The sequence below is a fragment of the Salvelinus alpinus genome, chromosome 13 (assembly GCF_045679555.1).
Source record: "Salvelinus alpinus chromosome 13, SLU_Salpinus.1, whole genome shotgun sequence".
NCBI classification, from domain to species: Eukaryota; Metazoa; Chordata; class Actinopteri; order Salmoniformes; family Salmonidae; genus Salvelinus; species Salvelinus alpinus.
The window spans coordinates 48716694-48736917 of record NC_092098.1 but is presented as its reverse complement, the minus strand read 5'-3'; the positions used below and the strand labels follow the sequence as shown (position 1 = coordinate 48736917).

General features: G+C 53.8%; 1 protein-coding gene across 2 annotated transcripts in view; it reads left to right on the top strand.

Moving 5' to 3' along the window:
* Positions 1 to 20224, top strand: part of LOC139537861 (teneurin-2-like) — a 179534-nt gene that overhangs the window by 157242 nt on the left and 2068 nt on the right. For both annotated transcript variants that reach the window (XM_071339712.1, XM_071339713.1), the window contains 7 exons: positions 431 to 585; positions 11482 to 12356; positions 13553 to 13728; positions 14559 to 14794; positions 17020 to 17316; positions 18249 to 19869; positions 19979 to 20109. In XM_071339712.1, coding sequence (XP_071195813.1) covers positions 431 to 585; positions 11482 to 12356; positions 13553 to 13728; positions 14559 to 14794; positions 17020 to 17316; positions 18249 to 19869; positions 19979 to 20109 — 3491 coding nt within the window. The remainder of the gene's footprint in view (positions 1 to 430; positions 586 to 11481; positions 12357 to 13552; positions 13729 to 14558; positions 14795 to 17019; positions 17317 to 18248; positions 19870 to 19978; positions 20110 to 20224) is intronic.

Here is a 20224-nt window from a genome sequence, read left to right as displayed (position 1 = left end):
TAATGGCTGGAGTGGAATAGGTGAAATGGTATCAAATTCCATTTGCTCTGTTCCAGCCATTATTATGAGCCGTCATCCCTTAAGCAGTCTCCACTGCTCAATATCTATCTAGGGTAGGCTATCTTCAGGGGGTGGGGGTAATGGAAACGACAGTGATTTGTTCAGAGCAGTGACCTGGAAAAGAGACGATGGCACTTCTTGACACCAAACTGCCAGGCGTAGTGTTGCACTGTCACTTGGCGTCACAAGAAAGATGACAAGCTAGCACACCGACATCCGGATGTCATTGTGATGAGACGACAGAATGCCTGACGAGCACAACTTTGACTTTGTTTTGACTGTTTGTGTTAGCAGCACCAGAACTAGTTTTCACACGTCAGAATGTTGTGATTTCTAACCCTGCCCCCTCTTACGTCTTTCTGTCTGTCAGGGATCGCTGTGGATAAGAACGGTCTCATGTACTTTGTTGACGCCACCATGATCCGTAAGGTGGACCAGAACGGCATCATCTCCACCCTGATCAAGACCAATGACCTCACAGCGGTCCGCCCACTCAGCTGTGACTCCAGCATGGACGTCAGTCAGGTCAGGAGGGAAACATGGGAAGCAAAAAATCTATGTTTTATATCTTTATATTTTGGACTTATAGGCCCTTTGGGGCAGAACACCTGTGTAGTGCTGCTGAGGCTAGACTTTGCAGTCTAAAGGATATCTCCATCCCTCTGCCTTATGGCCTAATACACTAAGCTGGACAACTACAGAGACTGTATCTTAAAGGGATATACATTACATGACTAAAAGTATGTGGACATCTCATTCCAAAATCATGGACATTAATATGGAGTTGGTCCCCTTTGCTGTTATAACATCCTCCACTCTTCTAGGAAGGCTTTCCACTAGATGTGGAACGTTGCAGCAGACACTTGCTTCCATTCAGCCACAAGAGCATTAGTGAGGTCATACACTGATGTTGGGCGATTAGGCCTGGCTCGCGATCGGCGTTCGTATTAATCCCAAAGGTGTTCGATAGGGTTGAAGTCAGGGCTCTGTGCAGGCCACTCAAGTTCTCCCACACACCGATCTCGACAAACCATTTCTGTATGGACCTTGCTTTGTGCACGGGGCATTGTCATGCTGAAACAGGAAAGGACCTTCCCCAAACTTGTCTAGAATGTCATTGTATGCTGTAGGGTTAAGATTTCCCTTCGCTGGAACTAAGGGACCTAACCCAAACCATGAAAAACAGCCCCAGACCATTATTCCTCCTCTACCACTGTACAGTTGGCACTATGCATTGGGGTATGTAGTGTTCTCATGGCATCCACTAAGCCCATAGTCCAATGGCGGCGAGCTTTATACCACTCCAGCCGGTTGCTCGGCCGTAGAAACCCATTTCATGAAGCTCCTGACGAACAGTTCTTGTGCTGACGTTGCTTCCAGAGGCAGTTTGGAACTCGGTAGTGAGTGTTACAACCGAGGACAGACGTGCTTCAACACTCAGCGGTCCTGTTCTGTGAGCTTGTGTGGCCTACCACTTCGCGGCTGAGCCGTTGTTGCTCCTGGACGTTTCCACTTCACAATAACAGCACAGCAGGACAGACATTTGACGAACTGACTTGTTGGAAAGGTGGCATCCTATGACGGTGCCACATTGAAAGTCACTGAGCTCTTCAGTAAGGCCATTCTACTGCCAATGTAAATATATGGAGATTGCATGGCTGTGTGCTCGATTTTATACACCTGTTAGAAACGGGTGTGGATAAAATAGACGAATCCACTCATTTGAAGGGGTATTGACATACTTTGTTTTTATAGGGTATCTTCTACTGGTCCTACATAGTGCTGCCCGTTTGTAGTCATACATTGACAGTATCAATACCCACCTATACAGAAATCCAATCTCTACCGTCTTCTGAGTAGGGTTGCACAATTCCGATATCTTTCCAGGTTGGAAAATTTCTGGAATCAGGAGGGAACAACCTGGGAATTTTGGGGAAGTTACCAGAATTGTGCAACCCTACTTCTGAATAGTGTGTGAGAGAGAGAAAGTTGGATAGACTTGAAAGACTAGAGGGAGAGATCTACAGAGGGCTGGGGGGGGCTAGAGGGAGAGATCTACAGAGGGCTGGGGGAGACTAGAGGGAGAGATCTACAGAGGGCTGGGGGGGACTAGAGGGAGAGATCTACAGAGGGCTGGGGAGGAGACTAGAGGGAGAGATCTACAGAGGGCTGGGGGGGACTAGAGGGAGAGATCTACAGAGGGCTGGGGGGAGACTAGAGGGAGAGATCTACAGAGGGCTGGGGGGGGGACTAGAGGGAGAGATCTACAGAGGGCTGGGGGGGACTAGAGGGAGAGATCTACAGAGGGCTGGGGGGAGACTAGAGGGAGAGATCTACAGAGGGCTGGGGGGGGGACTAGAGGGAGAGATCTACAGAGGGCTGGGGGGGGCTAGAGGGAGAGATCTACAGAGGGCTGGGGGGGGACTAGAGGGAGAGATCTACAGAGGGCTGGGGGGGGCTAGAGGGAGAGATCTACAGAGGGCTGGGGGGGGGACTAGAGGGAGAGATCTACAGAGGGCTGGGGGAGACTAGAGGGAGAGATCTACAGAGGGCTGGGGGGAGACTAGAGGGAGAGATCTACAGAGGGCTGGGGGGAGACTAGAGGGAGAGATCTACAGAGGGCTGGGGGAGACTAGAGGGAGAGATCTACAGAGGGCTGGGGGAGACTAGAGGGAGAGATCTACAGAGGGCTGGGGGGAGACTAGAGGGAGAGATCTACAGAGGGCTGGGGGGGAGACTAGAGGGAGAGATCTACAGAGGGCTGGGGGAGACTAGAGGGAGAGATCTACAGAGGGCTGGGGGGGACTAGAGGGAGAGATCTACAGAGGGCTGGGGGGGACTAGAGGGAGAGATCTACAGAGGGCTGGGGGGAGACTAGAGGAAGAGATCTACAGAGGGCTGGGGGGAGACTAGAGGAAGAGATCTACAGAGGGCTGGGGGGGACTAGAGGGAGAGATCTACAGAGGGCTGGGGGGGACTAGAGGGAGAGATCTACAGAGGGCTGGGGGGGACTAGAGGGAGAGATCTACAGAGGGCTGGGGGGAGACTAGAGGAAGAGATCTACAGAGGGCTGGGGGGGACTAGAGGGAGAGATCTACAGAGGGCTGGGGGGAGACTAGAGGGAGAGATCTACAGAGGGCTGGGGGGAGACTAGAGGGAGAGATCTACAGAGGGCTGGGGGAGACTAGAGGGAGAGATCTACAGAGGGCTGGGGGAGACTAGAGGGAGAGATCTACAGAGGGCTGGGGGGAGACTAGAGGGAGAGATCTACAGAGGGCTGGGGGGAGACTAGAGGGAGAGATCTACAGAGGGCTGGGGGAGACTAGAGGGAGAGATCTACAGAGGGCTGGGGGGAGACTAGAGGGAGAGATCTACAGAGGGCTGGGGGGGACTAGAGGGAGAGATCTACAGAGGGCTGGGGGGAGACTAGAGGGAGAGATCTACAGAGGGCTGGGGGAGACTAGAGGGAGAGATCTACAGAGGGCTGGGGGGAGACTAGAGGGAGAGATCTACAGAGGGCTGGGGGAGACTAGAGGGAGAGATCTACAGAGGGCTGGGGGAGACTAGAGGGAGAGATCTACAGAGGGCTGGGGGAGACTAGAGGGAGAGATCTACAGAGGGCTGGGGGGGAGACTAGAGGGAGAGATCTACAGAGGGCTGAGGGGGACTAGAGGGAGAGATCTACAGAGGGCTGGGGGGGAGACTAGAGGGAGAGATCTACAGAGGGCTGGGGGAGACTAGAGGGAGAGATCTACAGAGGGCTGGGGGGGACTAGAGGGAGAGATCTACAGAGGGCTGGGGGGGACTAGAGGGAGAGATCTACAGAGGGCTGGGGGGAGACTAGAGGGAGAGATCTACAGAGGGCTGGGGGAGACTAGAGGGAGAGATCTACAGAGGGCTGGGGGGGACTAGAGGGAGAGATCTACAGAGGGCTGGGGGAGACTAGAGGGAGAGATCTACAGAGGGCTGGGGGGAGACTAGAGGGAGAGATCTACAGAGGGCTGGGGGAGACTAGAGGGAGAGATCTACAGAGGGGTGGGGGGGACTAGAGGGAGAGATCTACAGAGGGCTGGGGGGAGACTAGAGGGAGAGATCTACAGAGGGCTGGGGGGGACTAGAGGGAGAGATCTACAGAGGGCTGGGGGAGAAAGACTAGAGGGAGAGATCTACAGAGGGCTGGGGGAGACTAGAGGGAGAGATCTACAGAGGGCTGGGGGAGACTAGAGGGAGAGATCTACAGAGGGCTGGGGGAGACTAGAGGGAGAGATCTACAGAGGGCTGGGGGAGACTAGAGGGAGAGATCTACAGAGGGCTGGGGGGGACTAGAGGGAGAGATCTACAGAGGGCTGGGGGGGACTAGAGGGAGAGATCTACAGAGGGCTGGGGGGAGACTAGAGGAAGAGATCTACAGAGGGCTGGGGGGAGACTAGAGGAAGAGATCTACAGAGGGCTGGGGGGGACTAGAGGGAGAGATCTACAGAGGGCTGGGGGGGACTAGAGGGAGAGATCTACAGAGGGCTGGGGGGGACTAGAGGGAGAGATCTACAGAGGGCTGGGGGGAGACTAGAGGAAGAGATCTACAGAGGGCTGGGGGGGACTAGAGGGAGAGATCTACAGAGGGCTGGGGGGAGACTAGAGGGAGAGATCTACAGAGGGCTGGGGGGAGACTAGAGGGAGAGATCTACAGAGGGCTGGGGGAGACTAGAGGGAGAGATCTACAGAGGGCTGGGGGAGACTAGAGGGAGAGATCTACAGAGGGCTGGGGGGAGACTAGAGGGAGAGATCTACAGAGGGCTGGGGGGACTAGAGGGAGAGATCTACAGAGGGCTGGGGGAGACTAGAGGGAGAGATCTACAGAGGGCTGGGGGGAGACTAGAGGGAGAGATCTACAGAGGGCTGGGGGGAGACTAGAGGGAGAGATCTACAGAGGGCTGGGGGAGACTAGAGGGAGAGATCTACAGAGGGCTGGGGGGAGACTAGAGGGAGAGATCTACAGAGGGCTGGGGGGGACTAGAGGGAGAGATCTACAGAGGGCTGGGGGGAGACTAGAGGGAGAGATCTACAGAGGGCTGGGGGAGACTAGAGGGAGAGATCTACAGAGGGCTGGGGGGAGACTAGAGGGAGAGATCTACAGAGGGCTGGGGGAGACTAGAGGGAGAGATCTACAGAGGGCTGGGGGAGACTAGAGGGAGAGATCTACAGAGGGCTGGGGGAGACTAGAGGGAGAGATCTACAGAGGGCTGGGGGGGAGACTAGAGGGAGAGATCTACAGAGGGCTGAGGGGGACTAGAGGGAGAGATCTACAGAGGGCTGGGGGGGAGACTAGAGGGAGAGATCTACAGAGGACTGGGGGAGACTAGAGGGAGAGATCTACAGAGGGCTGGGGGGGACTAGAGGGAGAGATCTACAGAGGGCTGGGGGGGACTAGAGGGAGAGATCTACAGAGGGCTGGGGGGAGACTAGAGGGAGAGATCTACAGAGGGCTGGGGGAGACTAGAGGGAGAGATCTACAGAGGGCTGGGGGGGACTAGAGGGAGAGATCTACAGAGGGCTGGGGGAGACTAGAGGGAGAGATCTACAGAGGGCTGGGGGGAGACTAGAGGGAGAGATCTACAGAGGGCTGGGGGAGACTAGAGGGAGAGATCTACAGAGGGGTGGGGGGGACTAGAGGGAGAGATCTACAGAGGGCTGGGGGGAGACTAGAGGGAGAGATCTACAGAGGGCTGGGGGGGACTAGAGGGAGAGATCTACAGAGGGCTGGGGGAGAAAGACTAGAGGGAGAGATCTACAGAGGGCTGGGGGAGACTAGAGGGAGAGATCTACAGAGGGCTGGGGGAGACTAGAGGGAGAGATCTACAGAGGGCTGGGGGAGACTAGAGGGAGAGATCTACAGAGGGCTGGGGGGGACTAGAGGGAGAGATCTACAGAGGTTTGGGGGGAAACTAGAGGGAGAGATCTACAGAGGGCTGGGGGGGGGCTAGAGATGGAGATCTACAGAGGGCTGGGGGGGACTAGAGGGAGAGATCTACAGAGGGCTGGGGGAGACTAGAGGGAGAGATCTACAGAGGGCTGAGGGGGACTAGAGGGAGAGATCTACAGAGGGCTGGGGGGACTAGAGGGAGAGATCTACAGAGGGCTGGGGGGACTAGAGGGAGAGATCTACAGAGGGCTGGGGGGGACTAGAGGGAGAGATCTACAGAGGGCTGGGGGAGACTAGAGGGAGAGATCTACAGAGGGCTGGAGGGGCTAGAGGGAGAGATCTACATAGGGCTGGGGGAGACTAGAGGGAGAGATCTACAGAGGGCTGGGGGGGAGAAAGGCTAGAGGGAGAGATCTACAGAGGGCTGGGGGAGACTAGAGGGAGAGATCTACAGAGGGCTGGGGGGGACTAGAGGGAGAGATCTACAGAGGGCTGGGGGAGACTAGAGGGAGAGATCTACAGAGGGCTGGAGGGGCTAGAGGGAGAGATCTACAGAGGGCTGGGGGAGACTAGAGGGAGAGATCTACAGAGGGCTGGGGGAGAAAGACTAGAGGGAGAGATCTACAGAGGGCTGGGGGGGACTAGAGGGAGAGATCTACAGAGGGCTGGGGGGGACTAGAGGGAGAGATCTACAGAGGGCTGGGGGAGACTAGAGGGAGAGATCTACAGAGGGGTGGGGGGGACTAGAGGGAGAGATCTACAGAGGGCTGGGGGGAGACTAGAGGGAGAGATCTACAGAGGGCTGGGGGGGACTAGAGGGAGAGATCTACAGAGGGCTGGGGGAGAAAGACTAGAGGGAGAGATCTACAGAGGGCTGGGGGAGACTAGAGGGAGAGATCTACAGAGGGCTGGGGGAGACTAGAGGGAGAGATCTACAGAGGGCTGGGGGAGACTAGAGGGAGAGATCTACAGAGGGCTGGGGGAGACTAGAGGGAGAGATCTACAGAGGGCTGGGGGGGACTAGAGGGAGAGATCTACAGAGGGCTGGGGGGGACTAGAGGGAGAGATCTACAGAGGGCTGGGGGGAGACTAGAGGAAGAGATCTACAGAGGGCTGGGGGGAGACTAGAGGAAGAGATCTACAGAGGGCTGGGGGGGACTAGAGGGAGAGATCTACAGAGGGCTGGGGGGGACTAGAGGGAGAGATCTACAGAGGGCTGGGGGGGACTAGAGGGAGAGATCTACAGAGGGCTGGGGGGAGACTAGAGGAAGAGATCTACAGAGGGCTGGGGGGGACTAGAGGGAGAGATCTACAGAGGGCTGGGGGGAGACTAGAGGGAGAGATCTACAGAGGGCTGGGGGAGACTAGAGGGAGAGATCTACAGAGGGCTGGGGGAGACTAGAGGGAGAGATCTACAGAGGGCTGGGGGGAGACTAGAGGGAGAGATCTACAGAGGGCTGGGGGAGACTAGAGGGAGAGATCTACAGAGGGCTGGGGGAGACTAGAGGGAGAGATCTACAGAGGGCTGGGGGGAGACTAGAGGGAGAGATCTACAGAGGGCTGGGGGGGACTAGAGGGAGAGATCTACAGAGGGCTGGGGGAAGACTAGAGGGAGAGATCTACAGAGGGCTGGGGGGAGACTAGAGGGAGAGATCTACAGAGGGCTGGGGGGAGACTAGAGGGAGAGATCTACAGAGGGCTGGGGGAGACTAGAGGGAGAGATCTACAGAGGGCTGGGGGGAGACTAGAGGGAGAGATCTACAGAGGGCTGGGGGGGACTAGAGGGAGAGATCTACAGAGGGCTGGGGGAAGACTAGAGGGAGAGATCTACAGAGGGCTGGGGGAGACTAGAGGGAGAGATCTACAGAGGGCTGGGGGGAGACTAGAGGGAGAGATCTACAGAGGGCTGGGGGAGACTAGAGGGAGAGATCTACAGAGGGCTGGGGGAGACTAGAGGGAGAGATCTACAGAGGGCTGGGGGAGACTAGAGGGAGAGATCTACAGAGGGCTGGGGGGGAGACTAGAGGGAGAGATCTACAGAGGGCTGAGGGGGACTAGAGGGAGAGATCTACAGAGGGCTGGGGGGGAGACTAGAGGGAGAGATCTACAGAGGGCTGGGGGAGACTAGAGGGAGAGATCTACAGAGGGCTGGGGGGGTCTAGAGGGAGAGATCTACAGAGGGCTGGGGGGGACTAGAGGGAGAGATCTACAGAGGGCTGGGGGGAGACTAGAGGGAGAGATCTACAGAGGGCTGGGGGAGACTAGAGGGAGAGATCTACAGAGGGCTGGGGGGGACTAGAGGGAGAGATCTACAGAGGGCTGGGGGAGACTAGAGGGAGAGATCTACAGAGGGCTGGGGGGAGACTAGAGGGAGAGATCTACAGAGGGCTGGGGGAGACTAGAGGGAGAGATCTACAGAGGGGTGGGGGGGACTAGAGGGAGAGATCTACAGAGGGCTGGGGGGAGACTAGAGGGAGAGATCTACAGAGGGCTGGGGGGGACTAGAGGGAGAGATCTACAGAGGGCTGGGGGAGAAAGACTAGAGGGAGAGATCTACAGAGGGCTGGGGGAGACTAGAGGGAGAGATCTACAGAGGGCTGGGGGAGACTAGAGGGAGAGATCTACAGAGGGCTGGGGGAGACTAGAGGGAGAGATCTACAGAGGGCTGGGGGGGACTAGAGGGAGAGATCTACAGAGGTTTGGGGGGAAACTAGAGGGAGAGATCTACAGAGGGCTGGGGGGGGGCTAGAGACGGAGATCTACAGAGGGCTGGGGGGGACTAGAGGGAGAGATCTACAGAGGGCTGGGGGAGACTAGAGGGAGAGATCTACAGAGGGCTGAGGGGGACTAGAGGGAGAGATCTACAGAGGGCTGGGGGGACTAGAGGGAGAGATCTACAGAGGGCTGGGGGGACTAGAGGGAGAGATCTACAGAGGGCTGGGGGGGACTAGAGGGAGAGATCTACAGAGGGCTGGGGGAGACTAGAGGGAGAGATCTACAGAGGGCTGGAGGGGCTAGAGGGAGAGATCTACATAGGGCTGGGGGAGACTAGAGGGAGAGATCTACAGAGGGCTGGGGGGAGAAAGACTAGAGGGAGAGATCTACAGAGGGCTGGGGGGGACTAGAGGGAGAGATCTACAGAGGGCTGGGGGGGACTAGAGGGAGAGATCTACAGAGGGCTGGGGGAGACTAGAGGGAGAGATCTACAGAGGGGTGGGGGGGACTAGAGGGAGAGATCTACAGAGGGCTGGGGGGAGACTAGAGGGAGAGATCTACAGAGGGCTGGGGGGGACTAGAGGGAGAGATCTACAGAGGGCTGGGGGAGAAAGACTAGAGGGAGAGATCTACAGAGGGCTGGGGGAGACTAGAGGGAGAGATCTACAGAGGGCTGGGGGGAGACTAGAGGGAGAGATCTACAGAGGGCTGGGGGAGACTAGAGGGAGAGATCTACAGAGGGGTGGGGGGGACTAGAGGGAGAGATCTACAGAGGGCTGGGGGGAGACTAGAGGGAGAGATCTACAGAGGGCTGGGGGGGACTAGAGGGAGAGATCTACAGAGGGCTGGGGGAGAAAGACTAGAGGGAGAGATCTACAGAGGGCTGGGGGAGACTAGAGGGAGAGATCTACAGAGGGCTGGGGGAGACTAGAGGGAGAGATCTACAGAGGGCTGGGGGAGACTAGAGGGAGAGATCTACAGAGGGCTGGGGGGGACTAGAGGGAGAGATCTACAGAGGTTTGGGGGGAAACTAGAGGGAGAGATCTACAGAGGGCTGGGGGGGGCTAGAGACGGAGATCTACAGAGGGCTGGGGGGGACTAGAGGGAGAGATCTACAGAGGGCTGGGGGAGACTAGAGGGAGAGATCTACAGAGGGCTGAGGGGGACTAGAGGGAGAGATCTACAGAGGGCTGGGGGGACTAGAGGGAGAGATCTACAGAGGGCTGGGGGGACTAGAGGGAGAGATCTACAGAGGGCTGGGGGGGACTAGAGGGAGAGATCTACAGAGGGCTGGGGGAGACTAGAGGGAGAGATCTACAGAGGGCTGGAGGGGCTAGAGGGAGAGATCTACATAGGGCTGGGGGAGACTAGAGGGAGAGATCTACAGAGGGCTGGGGGGGAGAAAGACTAGAGGGAGAGATCTACAGAGGGCTGGGGGGGACTAGAGGGAGAGATCTACAGAGGGCTGGGGGGGACTAGAGGGAGAGATCTACAGAGGGCTGGGGGAGACTAGAGGGAGAGATCTACAGAGGGCTGGAGAGGCTAGAGGGAGAGATCTACAGAGGGCTGGGGGAGACTAGAGGGAGAGATCTACAGAGGGCTGGGGGGAGAAAGACTAGAGGGAGAGATCTACAGAGGGCTGGGGGGGACTAGAGGGAGAGATCTACAGAGGGCTGGGGGGGACTAGAGAGAGATCTACAGAGGGCTGGGGAGGAGAAAGACTAGAGGGAGAGATCTACAGAGGGCTGGGGGAGACTAGAGGGAGAGATCTACAGAGGGCTGGGGGAGAAAGACTAGAGGGAGAGATCTACAGAGGGCTGGGGGGAGACTAGAGGGAGAGATCTACAGAGGCCTGGGGGGAGAAAGACTAGAGGGAGAGATCTACAGAGGGCTGGGGGGGACTAGAGGGAGAGATCTACAGAGGGCTGGGGGGAGACTAGAGGGAGAGATCTACAGAGGGCTGGGGGGGACTAGAGGGAGAGATCTACAGAGGGCTGGGGGAGACTAGAGGGAGAGATCTACAGAGGGCTGGGGGGAGAAAGACTAGAGGGAGAGATCTACAGAGGGCTGGGGGGAGACTAGAGGGAGAGATCTACAGAGGGCTGGGGGGAGACTAGAGGGAGAGATCTACAGAGGGAAGGGGGAGACTAGAGGGAGAGATCTACAGAGGGCTGGGGGGAGACTAGAGGGAGAGATCTACAGAGGGCTGGGGGAGACTAGAGGGAGAGATCTACAGAGGGCTGGGGGGGACTAGAGGGAGAGATCTACAGAGGGAAGGGGGAGACTAGAGGGAGAGATCTACAGAGGGCTGGGGGGAGACTAGAGGGAGAGATCTACAGAGGGCTGGGGGGAGACTAGAGGGAGAGATCTACAGAGGGAAGGGGGAGACTAGAGGGAGAGATCTACAGAGGGCTGGGGGAAGACTAGAGGGAGAGATCTACAGAGGGCTGGGGGAGACTAGAGGGAGAGATCTACAGAGGGAAGGGGGAGACTAGAGGGAGAGATCTACAGAGGGCTGGGGGGGAGACTAGAGGGAGAGATCTACAGAGGGCTGGGGGGGAGACTAGAGGGAGAGATCTACAGAGGGCTGGGGGGAGACTAGAGGGAGAGATCTACAGAGGGCTGGGGGGAGACTAGAGGGAGAGATCTACAGAGGGCTGGGGGAGACTAGAGGGAGAGATCTACAGAGGGCTGGGGGAGACTAGAGGGAGAGATCTACAGAGGGCTGGGGGGAAGAGTTCCAGTGGATTTGTGATGACTCATGTGTTCTGTGTCTGTTGATCCAGGTGCGTCTGGAGTGGCCCACTGACCTGGCGGTGAACCCTACAGACAACTCCCTGTATGTTCTGGAGAACAATGTGATCATGCGCATCACTGAGAACCACCAGGTCAGCATCATCGCTGGGAGGCCCATGCACTGCCAGGTCCCAGGCATCGACTACTCCCTGAGCAAGCTGGCCATCCACTCAGCTCTGGAGAGCGCCACGGCCATCGCCATCTCCCACACCGGCGTGCTCTACATCGCGGAGACGGACGAGAAGAAGATCAACCGCGTGCGGCATGTCAGCGCCTCCGGAGAGATCTCTCCGCTGGCCGGCGCCACCTCCGAGTGCGACTGCAAGAACGACGTCAACTGCCAGTGCTTCTCTGGCGACGAGGGCTACGCCACAGACGCCGGGCTCAACGCCCCCTCCTCGCTCGCCGTGTCTCCCGACGGCACACTGTTCATCGCTGACCTAAACAACATCCGCGTGCGGGCGGTGAGGCGCAACAGGCCCATGGCCACGCCCATAGGGCTGTATGAGGTGGGGTCACCACGGGAACAGGAACACTACGTGTTCAGTAGAGATGGGCTCCACAGACACACAGTCAGTCTGATCACCGGAGAACTCCTGTATAACTTCACCTACGGGCCGGACGGGGAGCTGGCTGCTGTGGCTGATAACTGTAACAACACCCTGAGGGTGAGGAGAGACGGCTCTGGCCAGCTGAGGCTAGTGCTGCTGCCTGAGAACCAGGTGGTCAGCCTGGGGCTGGACCCTGCCGGCGGCCTGCGCTCCGTATCTGCCCTAAACCAGGAAGTGGCGCTGATGAGCTATGCTGCGAACACAGGTCTGCTGGCCTCCAAGGCTGATGAGACTGGATGGACCAACTTCTATGAGTAAGGGAAAGGGAAAAGGGCGATACCTAGTCAGTTGTCCAACTGAATGAAAGGGGGATACCTGGTCAGTTGTCCAACTGAATGAAAGGGGGATACCTAGTCAGTTGTCCAACTGAATGAAAGGGGGATACCTGGTCAGTTGTACAACTGAATGAAAGGGGGATACCTAGTCAGTTGTCCAACTGAATGAAAGGGGGATACCTAGTCAGTTGTCCAACTGAATGAAAGGGGGATACCTAGTCAGTTGTACAACTGAATGAAAGGGGGATACCTAGTCAGTTGAACAACTGAATGAAAGGGGGGATACCTAGTCAGTTGTACAACTGAATGAAAGGGGGATACCTAGTCAGTTGTACAACTGAATGAAAGGGGGATACCTAGTCAGTTGAACAACTGAATGAAAGGGGGGATACCTAGTCAGTTGTCCAACTGAATGAAAGGGGGATACCTAGTCAGTTGTACAACTGAATGAAAGGGGGATACCTAGTCAGTTGTCCAACTGAATGAAAGGGGGATACCTAGTCAGTTGTCCAACTGAATGAAAGGGGGATACCTAGTCAGTTGTACAACTGAATGAAAGGGGGATACCTAGTCGGTTGTCCAACTGAATGAAAGGGGGATACCTAGTCAGTTGTACAACTGAATGAAAGGGGGATACCTAGTCAGTTGTCCAACTGAATGAAAGGGGGATACCTAGTCAGTTGTACAACTGAATGAAAGGGGGATACCTAGTTAGTTGTACAACTGAATGCATTCAACTGAAATGTGTCTTCCGCATTTCACCCAAACCCTCTGACTCAGAGAGGTACTCGACATCCACGTCGACATTGGCCCAACGGTTACTGGCCCAACGCTCTGTGTGAATATACTTGTGTATATATGTGTAATGTGACTGGGTAAATGAACAATTCAGTGATATAACTCACATGCTCATGTGGGCTGAAGTAAATGAGTAATCACCATGGAAATAATGCATTAGTCAGAGAGAGAGAGGTCTGGATTCTGTCAGATCAACAGTATGGTTATGTCACTGTCACCATCTGGTATCTGACACTGGTACTACACTGAGTACTAGAGGACATCTGTTGCTCTCACGTTTGATTAAACAATCAAGCTTTGTTTTCCAGCACACATGTAGGATTTTTTTCCTCCATGTCTACTTGACTCAGCTCCGTCCTATTCTCTCCCCCGTGCAGGTATGACAGTGAGGGACATCTGACTAACGTCACCTACCCAACGGGAGTGGTGACCAGCCTGCACCGGGAGATGGAGCAATCCATCAACATCGACGTGGAGAGCTCCAACAGAGACGATGACGTCACCGTCCTCACCAACTTGTCCTCTGCGGAGGCGTCCTACACCGTGGTGCAAGGTAACTAACATGTCACCTAAAAATATCATTCTCATAAAAATATATTCTACGAATTGGAATTTCGTCATGTTGCTGCCCAACAAGACGGCCCCTGATCCCAGAGGTTATTACAGCCGTTTAGTGGGGAGGGGGAAAAGAGCAATAGAGAACGGATTTCCCCACTGACCCACGGGGGTGTGACAGAAAATAAATGCAATTTCATCTGTACGTCTGGAAACTACTGGAGTCGTGAGAATAAGAATTGAATAGATTTCTATGAAAGTCTGCCCTGGGGGGGGGCTCGTAAAAGCGGGCAAACTGACTTGGCTACCTTTAACTGCACACTTTATTTAAATCTAATGTGGGAGTTCTGACTGAAATGGAGCCTCCAAAGTAAATCTGTCTTTAAAGGCTCGCAAAGTTTACTTCTCCTGTTTCAAGGAGATACATTGAGTTTGAAAGATGTTAAGAGCTGGTTTTGAGTACTCTTGTTTTGTTAGACGTGTTTCAAGAAGTTTTCCTCACGTTAAACTCCATGGATTATTTTGTTTCCAGATACCTTTTTTTCCTCAATTGTAGTCCATGATCTCATTACTGCATGGAAATGGAATAAAATGCTCATGTTCTGCATTTTGCTGAGAGACTAAAAACCCTCTTATCTTTGGTCATGTCATTCTGAGAGAGGATACTTGTTATTGTCTGGGAGAAAAGTACACACATCCAGAGACTGCATTTCCTCTAATGCAGAGCATTCAATCACATCAAATGGAATGTCTTCTCTGTAATAAAACGTTCCTTTTTAGTTTCTCACTTCTCATATAACGTGTGTGTGTCTGCTGCTCCCCCTGCAGACCAAGTACGGAACAACTACCAGTTCTGTTACAATGGCACTCTCCGGGTATCGTATGCCAACGGCATGGGCCTCAGTTTCCACACAGAGCCCCACATCCTAGCCGGCGCAGTCAGCCCTACCATTGGTCGGCGTAACATCACTCTGCCCACCGACAGCGGGCTGAATTCCATCGAGTGGAGGATGAGGAAGGAAGTCATCAAAAGTAAAGTGACCATATATGGCAGGAAGTTGAGGGTAAGTTGGAGTGCTCGAATGTCAATCCATTTCTGGAGGTTTTTTAATCAATGCAGCTTGTTGTCTGTCAGACTAAAGGCCGTCTCTGTATGATAGCACGTGTCACTGAGAAGAAAAATAGAGCTACAATATACAATTTACAGAGTAATGTTGTATTTAAATATATATACAGTGTATTCAGTCCCCTTGACTTTAAAAAAAATAAATACTTTACAGCCTTACTCTAAAATGGATTAAAATAAAACAATTATTCATCGATCTACACACAATACCTCATAATAACAAAGCAAAAGCAGGTTTTTAGACATTTTTGATAATTTATTAAAAATCTAAAAAACGTAATATCACATTTACTTAAGTATTCAGACCCTTTACTCAGTACTTTGTTGAAGTACCTTTGGCAGCGATTACAGCCTCGAGTCTTCTTGGGTATGATGCTACAAGCTTGGCACACCTGTATTTGGGGAGTTTCTCCCATTCTTCTCTGCAGATCATCTCAAGCTCTGTCAGGTTGGATGGGGAGCGTCGCTGCACAGCTATTTTCAGGTTGATCGTGTTCAAGTCCGGGCTCTGGCTGGGCCACTCAAGGACATTCCTTGTCCCGAAGCCACTCCCGCATTGTCTTGGCTGTGTGCTTAGGGTCATTGTCCTGTTGAAAGGTGAACCTTCGCCCCAGTCTGAGGTCCTGAGCGCTCTGGAGTAGGTTTTCATCAAGGATCTCTCTGTACTTTGCTCTGTTCATCTTTCCGTCAATCCTGACTAGTCTCCCAGTCCCTGAAAAACATTCCCACAGCATGATGCTGCCACCACCATGCTTCACCGTAGTGATGGTGCCAGGTTACCTCCAGACGTGACACTCGGCATTCAGGCAAAAGAGTTCAATCTAGGGTTCATCAGACCAGATAATCTTGTTTCTCATGGTCTCAGAGTCTTTAGGTGCCTTTTGGCAAACTCCAAGCGGGCTGTCATGTGCCTTTTACTGAGGAGGGGTTTCCGTCTGGCCACTCTACCATAAAGACCTGATTGGTGAAGTGCTGCTGAGATAGTTGTCCTCCTGGAAGGTTCTCCCATCTCCACAAATTAACTCTGGAGCTCTGTCAGAGTGACCATCGGGTTATTGGTCACCTCCCTGATCAAGGCCCTTCTCCCCCGATTGCTCAGTTTGGCCGGGCGGCCAGCTCTAGGAAGAGTCTTGGTGGTTCCAAACTTCTTCCATTTAAGAATGATAGAGGCCACTGTGTTCTTGGGGACCTTCAATGCTGCAGACATTTTTGGAGCTCTATGGAAAATTCCTTCGACCTCATGGCTTGGTTTTTGCTCTGACATGCACTGTCAACTGTGGGACCTTATATAGACCGGTGTGTACCTATCCAAATAATGTCCAATCAATTGAATTTACCACAGGTGGACTCCAATCAAGTTGCAGAAACATCTCAAGGATGATCAATGGAAACAGGATGCATTTGAGCTCAATTTCAAGTCTCATAGCAAAGGGTCTGAATACTTATGTAAATAAGGTTATTTATTTATTCTAAAAACCTGTTTTTACTTTGTCATTATGGGTTACTATGTGGAGATTGGTGAGGATTTTTATTTATTTAATACATTTTAGAATAAGGCTGTAACGTAAGAAAATGTAACTGGTACCCAGCCAGCTCTGCTTGTACAAGCTTTGCTAGTTGACAAAGGAGAAGTATTTCAAAGTCTTCCTTTCATACCTCATGTACCTTCCTCCCTCTCCACAGGTACCTGTGACTAATGTAACGTCCTTCCTCTCCACAGGTACCTGTGACTAATGTAACGTCCTTCCTCTCCACAGGTACCTGTGACTAATGTAATGTCTTTCCTCCCTCTCCACAGGTACCTGTGACTAATGTAATGTCTTTCCTCCCTCTCCACAGGTACCTGTGACTAATGTAATGTCCTTCCTCTCCACAGGTACCTGTGACTAATGTAATGTCCTTCCTCCCTCTCCACAGGTACCTGTGACTAATGTAATGTCCTTCCTCCCTCTCCACAGGTACCTGTGACTAATGTAATGTCCTTCCTCCCTCTCCACAGGTACCTGTGACTAATGTAATGTCCTTCCTCCCTCTCCACAGGTACCTGTGACTAATGTAATGTCTTTCCTCCCTCTCCACAGGTACCTGTGACTAATGTAATGTCCTTCCTCCCTCTCCACAGGTACCTGTGACTAATGTAATGTCCTTCCTCCCTCTCCACAGGCCCACGGCAGGAACCTCCTCTCCATTGATTTTGACCGCAATACTCGCACAGAGAAGATCTATGACGACCACCGTAAGTTCACGCTGAGGATCATGTATGACCAGCAGAGCCGCCCGGCCACCTGGCTGCCCAGCAGCAGTCTGGCTGTGGTCAACGTGTCCTACTCCCCCACCGGACGCCTGGTGGGCCTGCAGAGAGGCAGCATGAGCCAGAGGAGCGAGTTTGACACCTTCGGACGCATCCTATCACGCACCTTTGTGGACGGGAAGGTGTGGAGCTTCAGCTATCTGGACAAAGTGAGGCATTCTGATACACTACTGGGTGTGTGTGTGTGCCTCTGTATGTCTGCGTGTCTCTGTGTGTCTCTGTGTGTCTCTGTGTGTCTGTGTGTCTCTGCGTGTCTCTGCGTGTCTCTGCGTGTCTCTGTGTGTGTCTGCGTGTCTCTGTGTGTCTGTGTGTCTCTGTGTGTCTCTGCGCGTCTCTGCGCGTCTCTGTGTCTCTGCGTATGTCTACGTGTGTCTGCGTGTCTCTGTATGTCTGTCGTCTCTGTGTGTCTCTGTGTGTCTGCGTGTCTCTGTGTGTCTCTGTGTCTTTCTTCTCTGTGTGTCTTTGTGTGTCTCTGTGTGTCTCTGTATGTCTGTGTGTCTCTGTGTGTCTCTGTGTGTCTCTGCGTGTCTCTGCGTGTCTCTGTTTGTCTGTGTGTCTCTGTGTCTCTGTGTGTCTCTGCGTGTCTCTGTGTGTCTCTGTGTGTCTGCGTGTCTCTGTGTCTCTGTACTGTATGTCTGTCGTCTCTGTGTGTCTCTGTGTGTCTCTGTGTCTCTGTGTGTCTCTGTGTCTCTGTGTCTCTGTGTGTCTCTGTGTCTCTGCGTGTCTCTGTGTGTCTCTGTGTGTCTGCGTGTCTCTGTGTCTCTGTACTGTATGTCTGTCGTCTCTGTGTGTCTGTGTGTCTCTGTGTGTCTGTGTGTCTGTCGTCTCTGTGTGTCTGTGTGTCTCTGTGTGTCTGTGTGTCTCTGTGTGTCTGTGTGTCTGTCGTCTCTGTGTGTCTCTGTGTGTCTCTGTGTGTCTGTGTGTCTGTGTGTGTACTGTTAGTTGCCTGGGAACAAAGTGCCAGACAGTTTTCCACTCTTGCCTGTCTCTGAGTTTTGTTGTTTAAGTTTTTCAAGGTGTCCAGACAACAGTACAGAATAAAATACTAAATATGACTTTTCTTTCCCATCTCTCTCCTCAGTCCATGGTACTGCTCCTCCAGCAGAGTCAGAAACAGTACGTGTTTGAGTTTGACACCTCAGGGCGTCTCACCTCTGTCACCATGCCCAGCATGGCCAGACACACCATGTCCACCCACGTATCCGTCGGCTACATCCGCAACATCTATAACCCTCCCGAGAGCAACGCCACCATCATCCACGACTTCAGCGAGGACGGACGACCGCGTGCCACCTTCTACCTGGGCACAGGCCGACGCGTCATCTACAAGTACGGCAAGATGGCCAAGCTGTCTGAGGTTCTGTACGACGGCACGGCCGTTACGTTCAGCTACGACGATACGACCGGCGTGTTGAAGATGGTCAACCTGCAGAGCGGGGGGTTCTCCTGCACCATCCGTTACCGGAAGATAGGCCCCCTGGTGGACAGACAGATGTATCGCTTCTCTGAAGAGGGCATGGTCAACGCCCGCTTCGACTACACCTACCACGACAACAGCTTCCGTGTGGCCAGCATCAAGCCTGTGATTGGTGAGACGCCCCTGCCCCTGGACCTCTACCGCTACGATGAGATCTCAGGCAAGGTGGAGCACTTTGGCAAGTTTGGCATTATCTACTATGACATCAACCAGATTATCACCACGGCAGTGATGACCCTCAGCAAGCACTTTGACGCCCACGGCCGCATCAAAGAGGTGCAGTACGAGATCTTCCGCTCGCTCATGTACTGGATGACGGTGCAGTATGACAGCATGGGCCGGGTCATCAAGAGAGAACTGAAGATCGGGCCGTATGCTAACACGACACAGTACCGTTATGAGTACGATGGTGACGGCCAGCTTGTCGGGGTCAAAGTCAACGACTGGTCCACCTGGCGTTACAGCTACGACCTGAACGGCAACTTGCACCTGCTGAACCCTGGGAACAGCGCCCGTCTGCTGCCACTGCGCTACGACCTGCGAGACCGCATCACCCGCCTGGGCGACATGCAGTACCGTGTGGACGAGGACGGCGTCCTGAGCCAGCGCGGCGCCGACGTGTTCGACTACAACTCCAACGGGCTGCTGGAGCAGGCGTACAGCCGCACGCCCGGCGGGTGGAACGTTCGTTACCGCTACGACGGCATGGGCCGCCGCGTCTCCAGGAAGACCAACGAGGGAGAGCACCTGCAGTTCTTCTACGCTGACCTCAACTACCCCGGCAGGATCACCCATATTTACAACCACTCTGGAGGGGAGATCACCTCCTTCTACTACGACCTGCAGGGTCATCTGTTTGCCATGGAGGTGAGCGGCGGGGAGGAGTATTACATCGCCTCGGACAACACGGGCACGCCGCTCGCCGTCTTCAGCAGCAACGGACAGATGGTCAAGCAGCTCCAGTACACTGCCTACGGGGAGGTGTATCACGACTCCAACCCTGACTTCAACATGGCGGTGGGCTTCCACGGAGGGCTCTACGACCCCCTCACCAAGCTGGTGCACTTTGCCCAGAGAGACTACGATGTGCTGGCAGGTAGATGGACTGCACCAGACCATAAACTCCTACCTAAGATCGGCAAGGAACCAGCCCCATTCAATCTGTACATGTTCAAGAACAACAACCCACTCAGTGATATGATAGACATCAAGAGCTACGTGACAGGTAACCATGATTGTGTTTGTTTTCCTTATGACCTGTTCTCAAAAAACAAATCCATCAGGTTAGCTAATTATGTTGTGACATCTTGACGTGTTTGAATTCTATTTTGCAGACGTGAAGAGCTGGTTGGTTATGTTTGGTTTCCAGCTCAGTAACATCATACCAGGCTTCCCCAGACACTCTATGGATTTTGTTGACCCGCCTTATGAACTACTGGCGAGCCAGGACTGTGAGACTGCTCCGGTGAGTTATTTATAAAAATACATATTTGACCTACTGATAACTAAGACTACACAGGCGAATCTCAATGTAATTGATGTTAATTCATTTAAATATAACAATCCGGCTGACCTTCTGC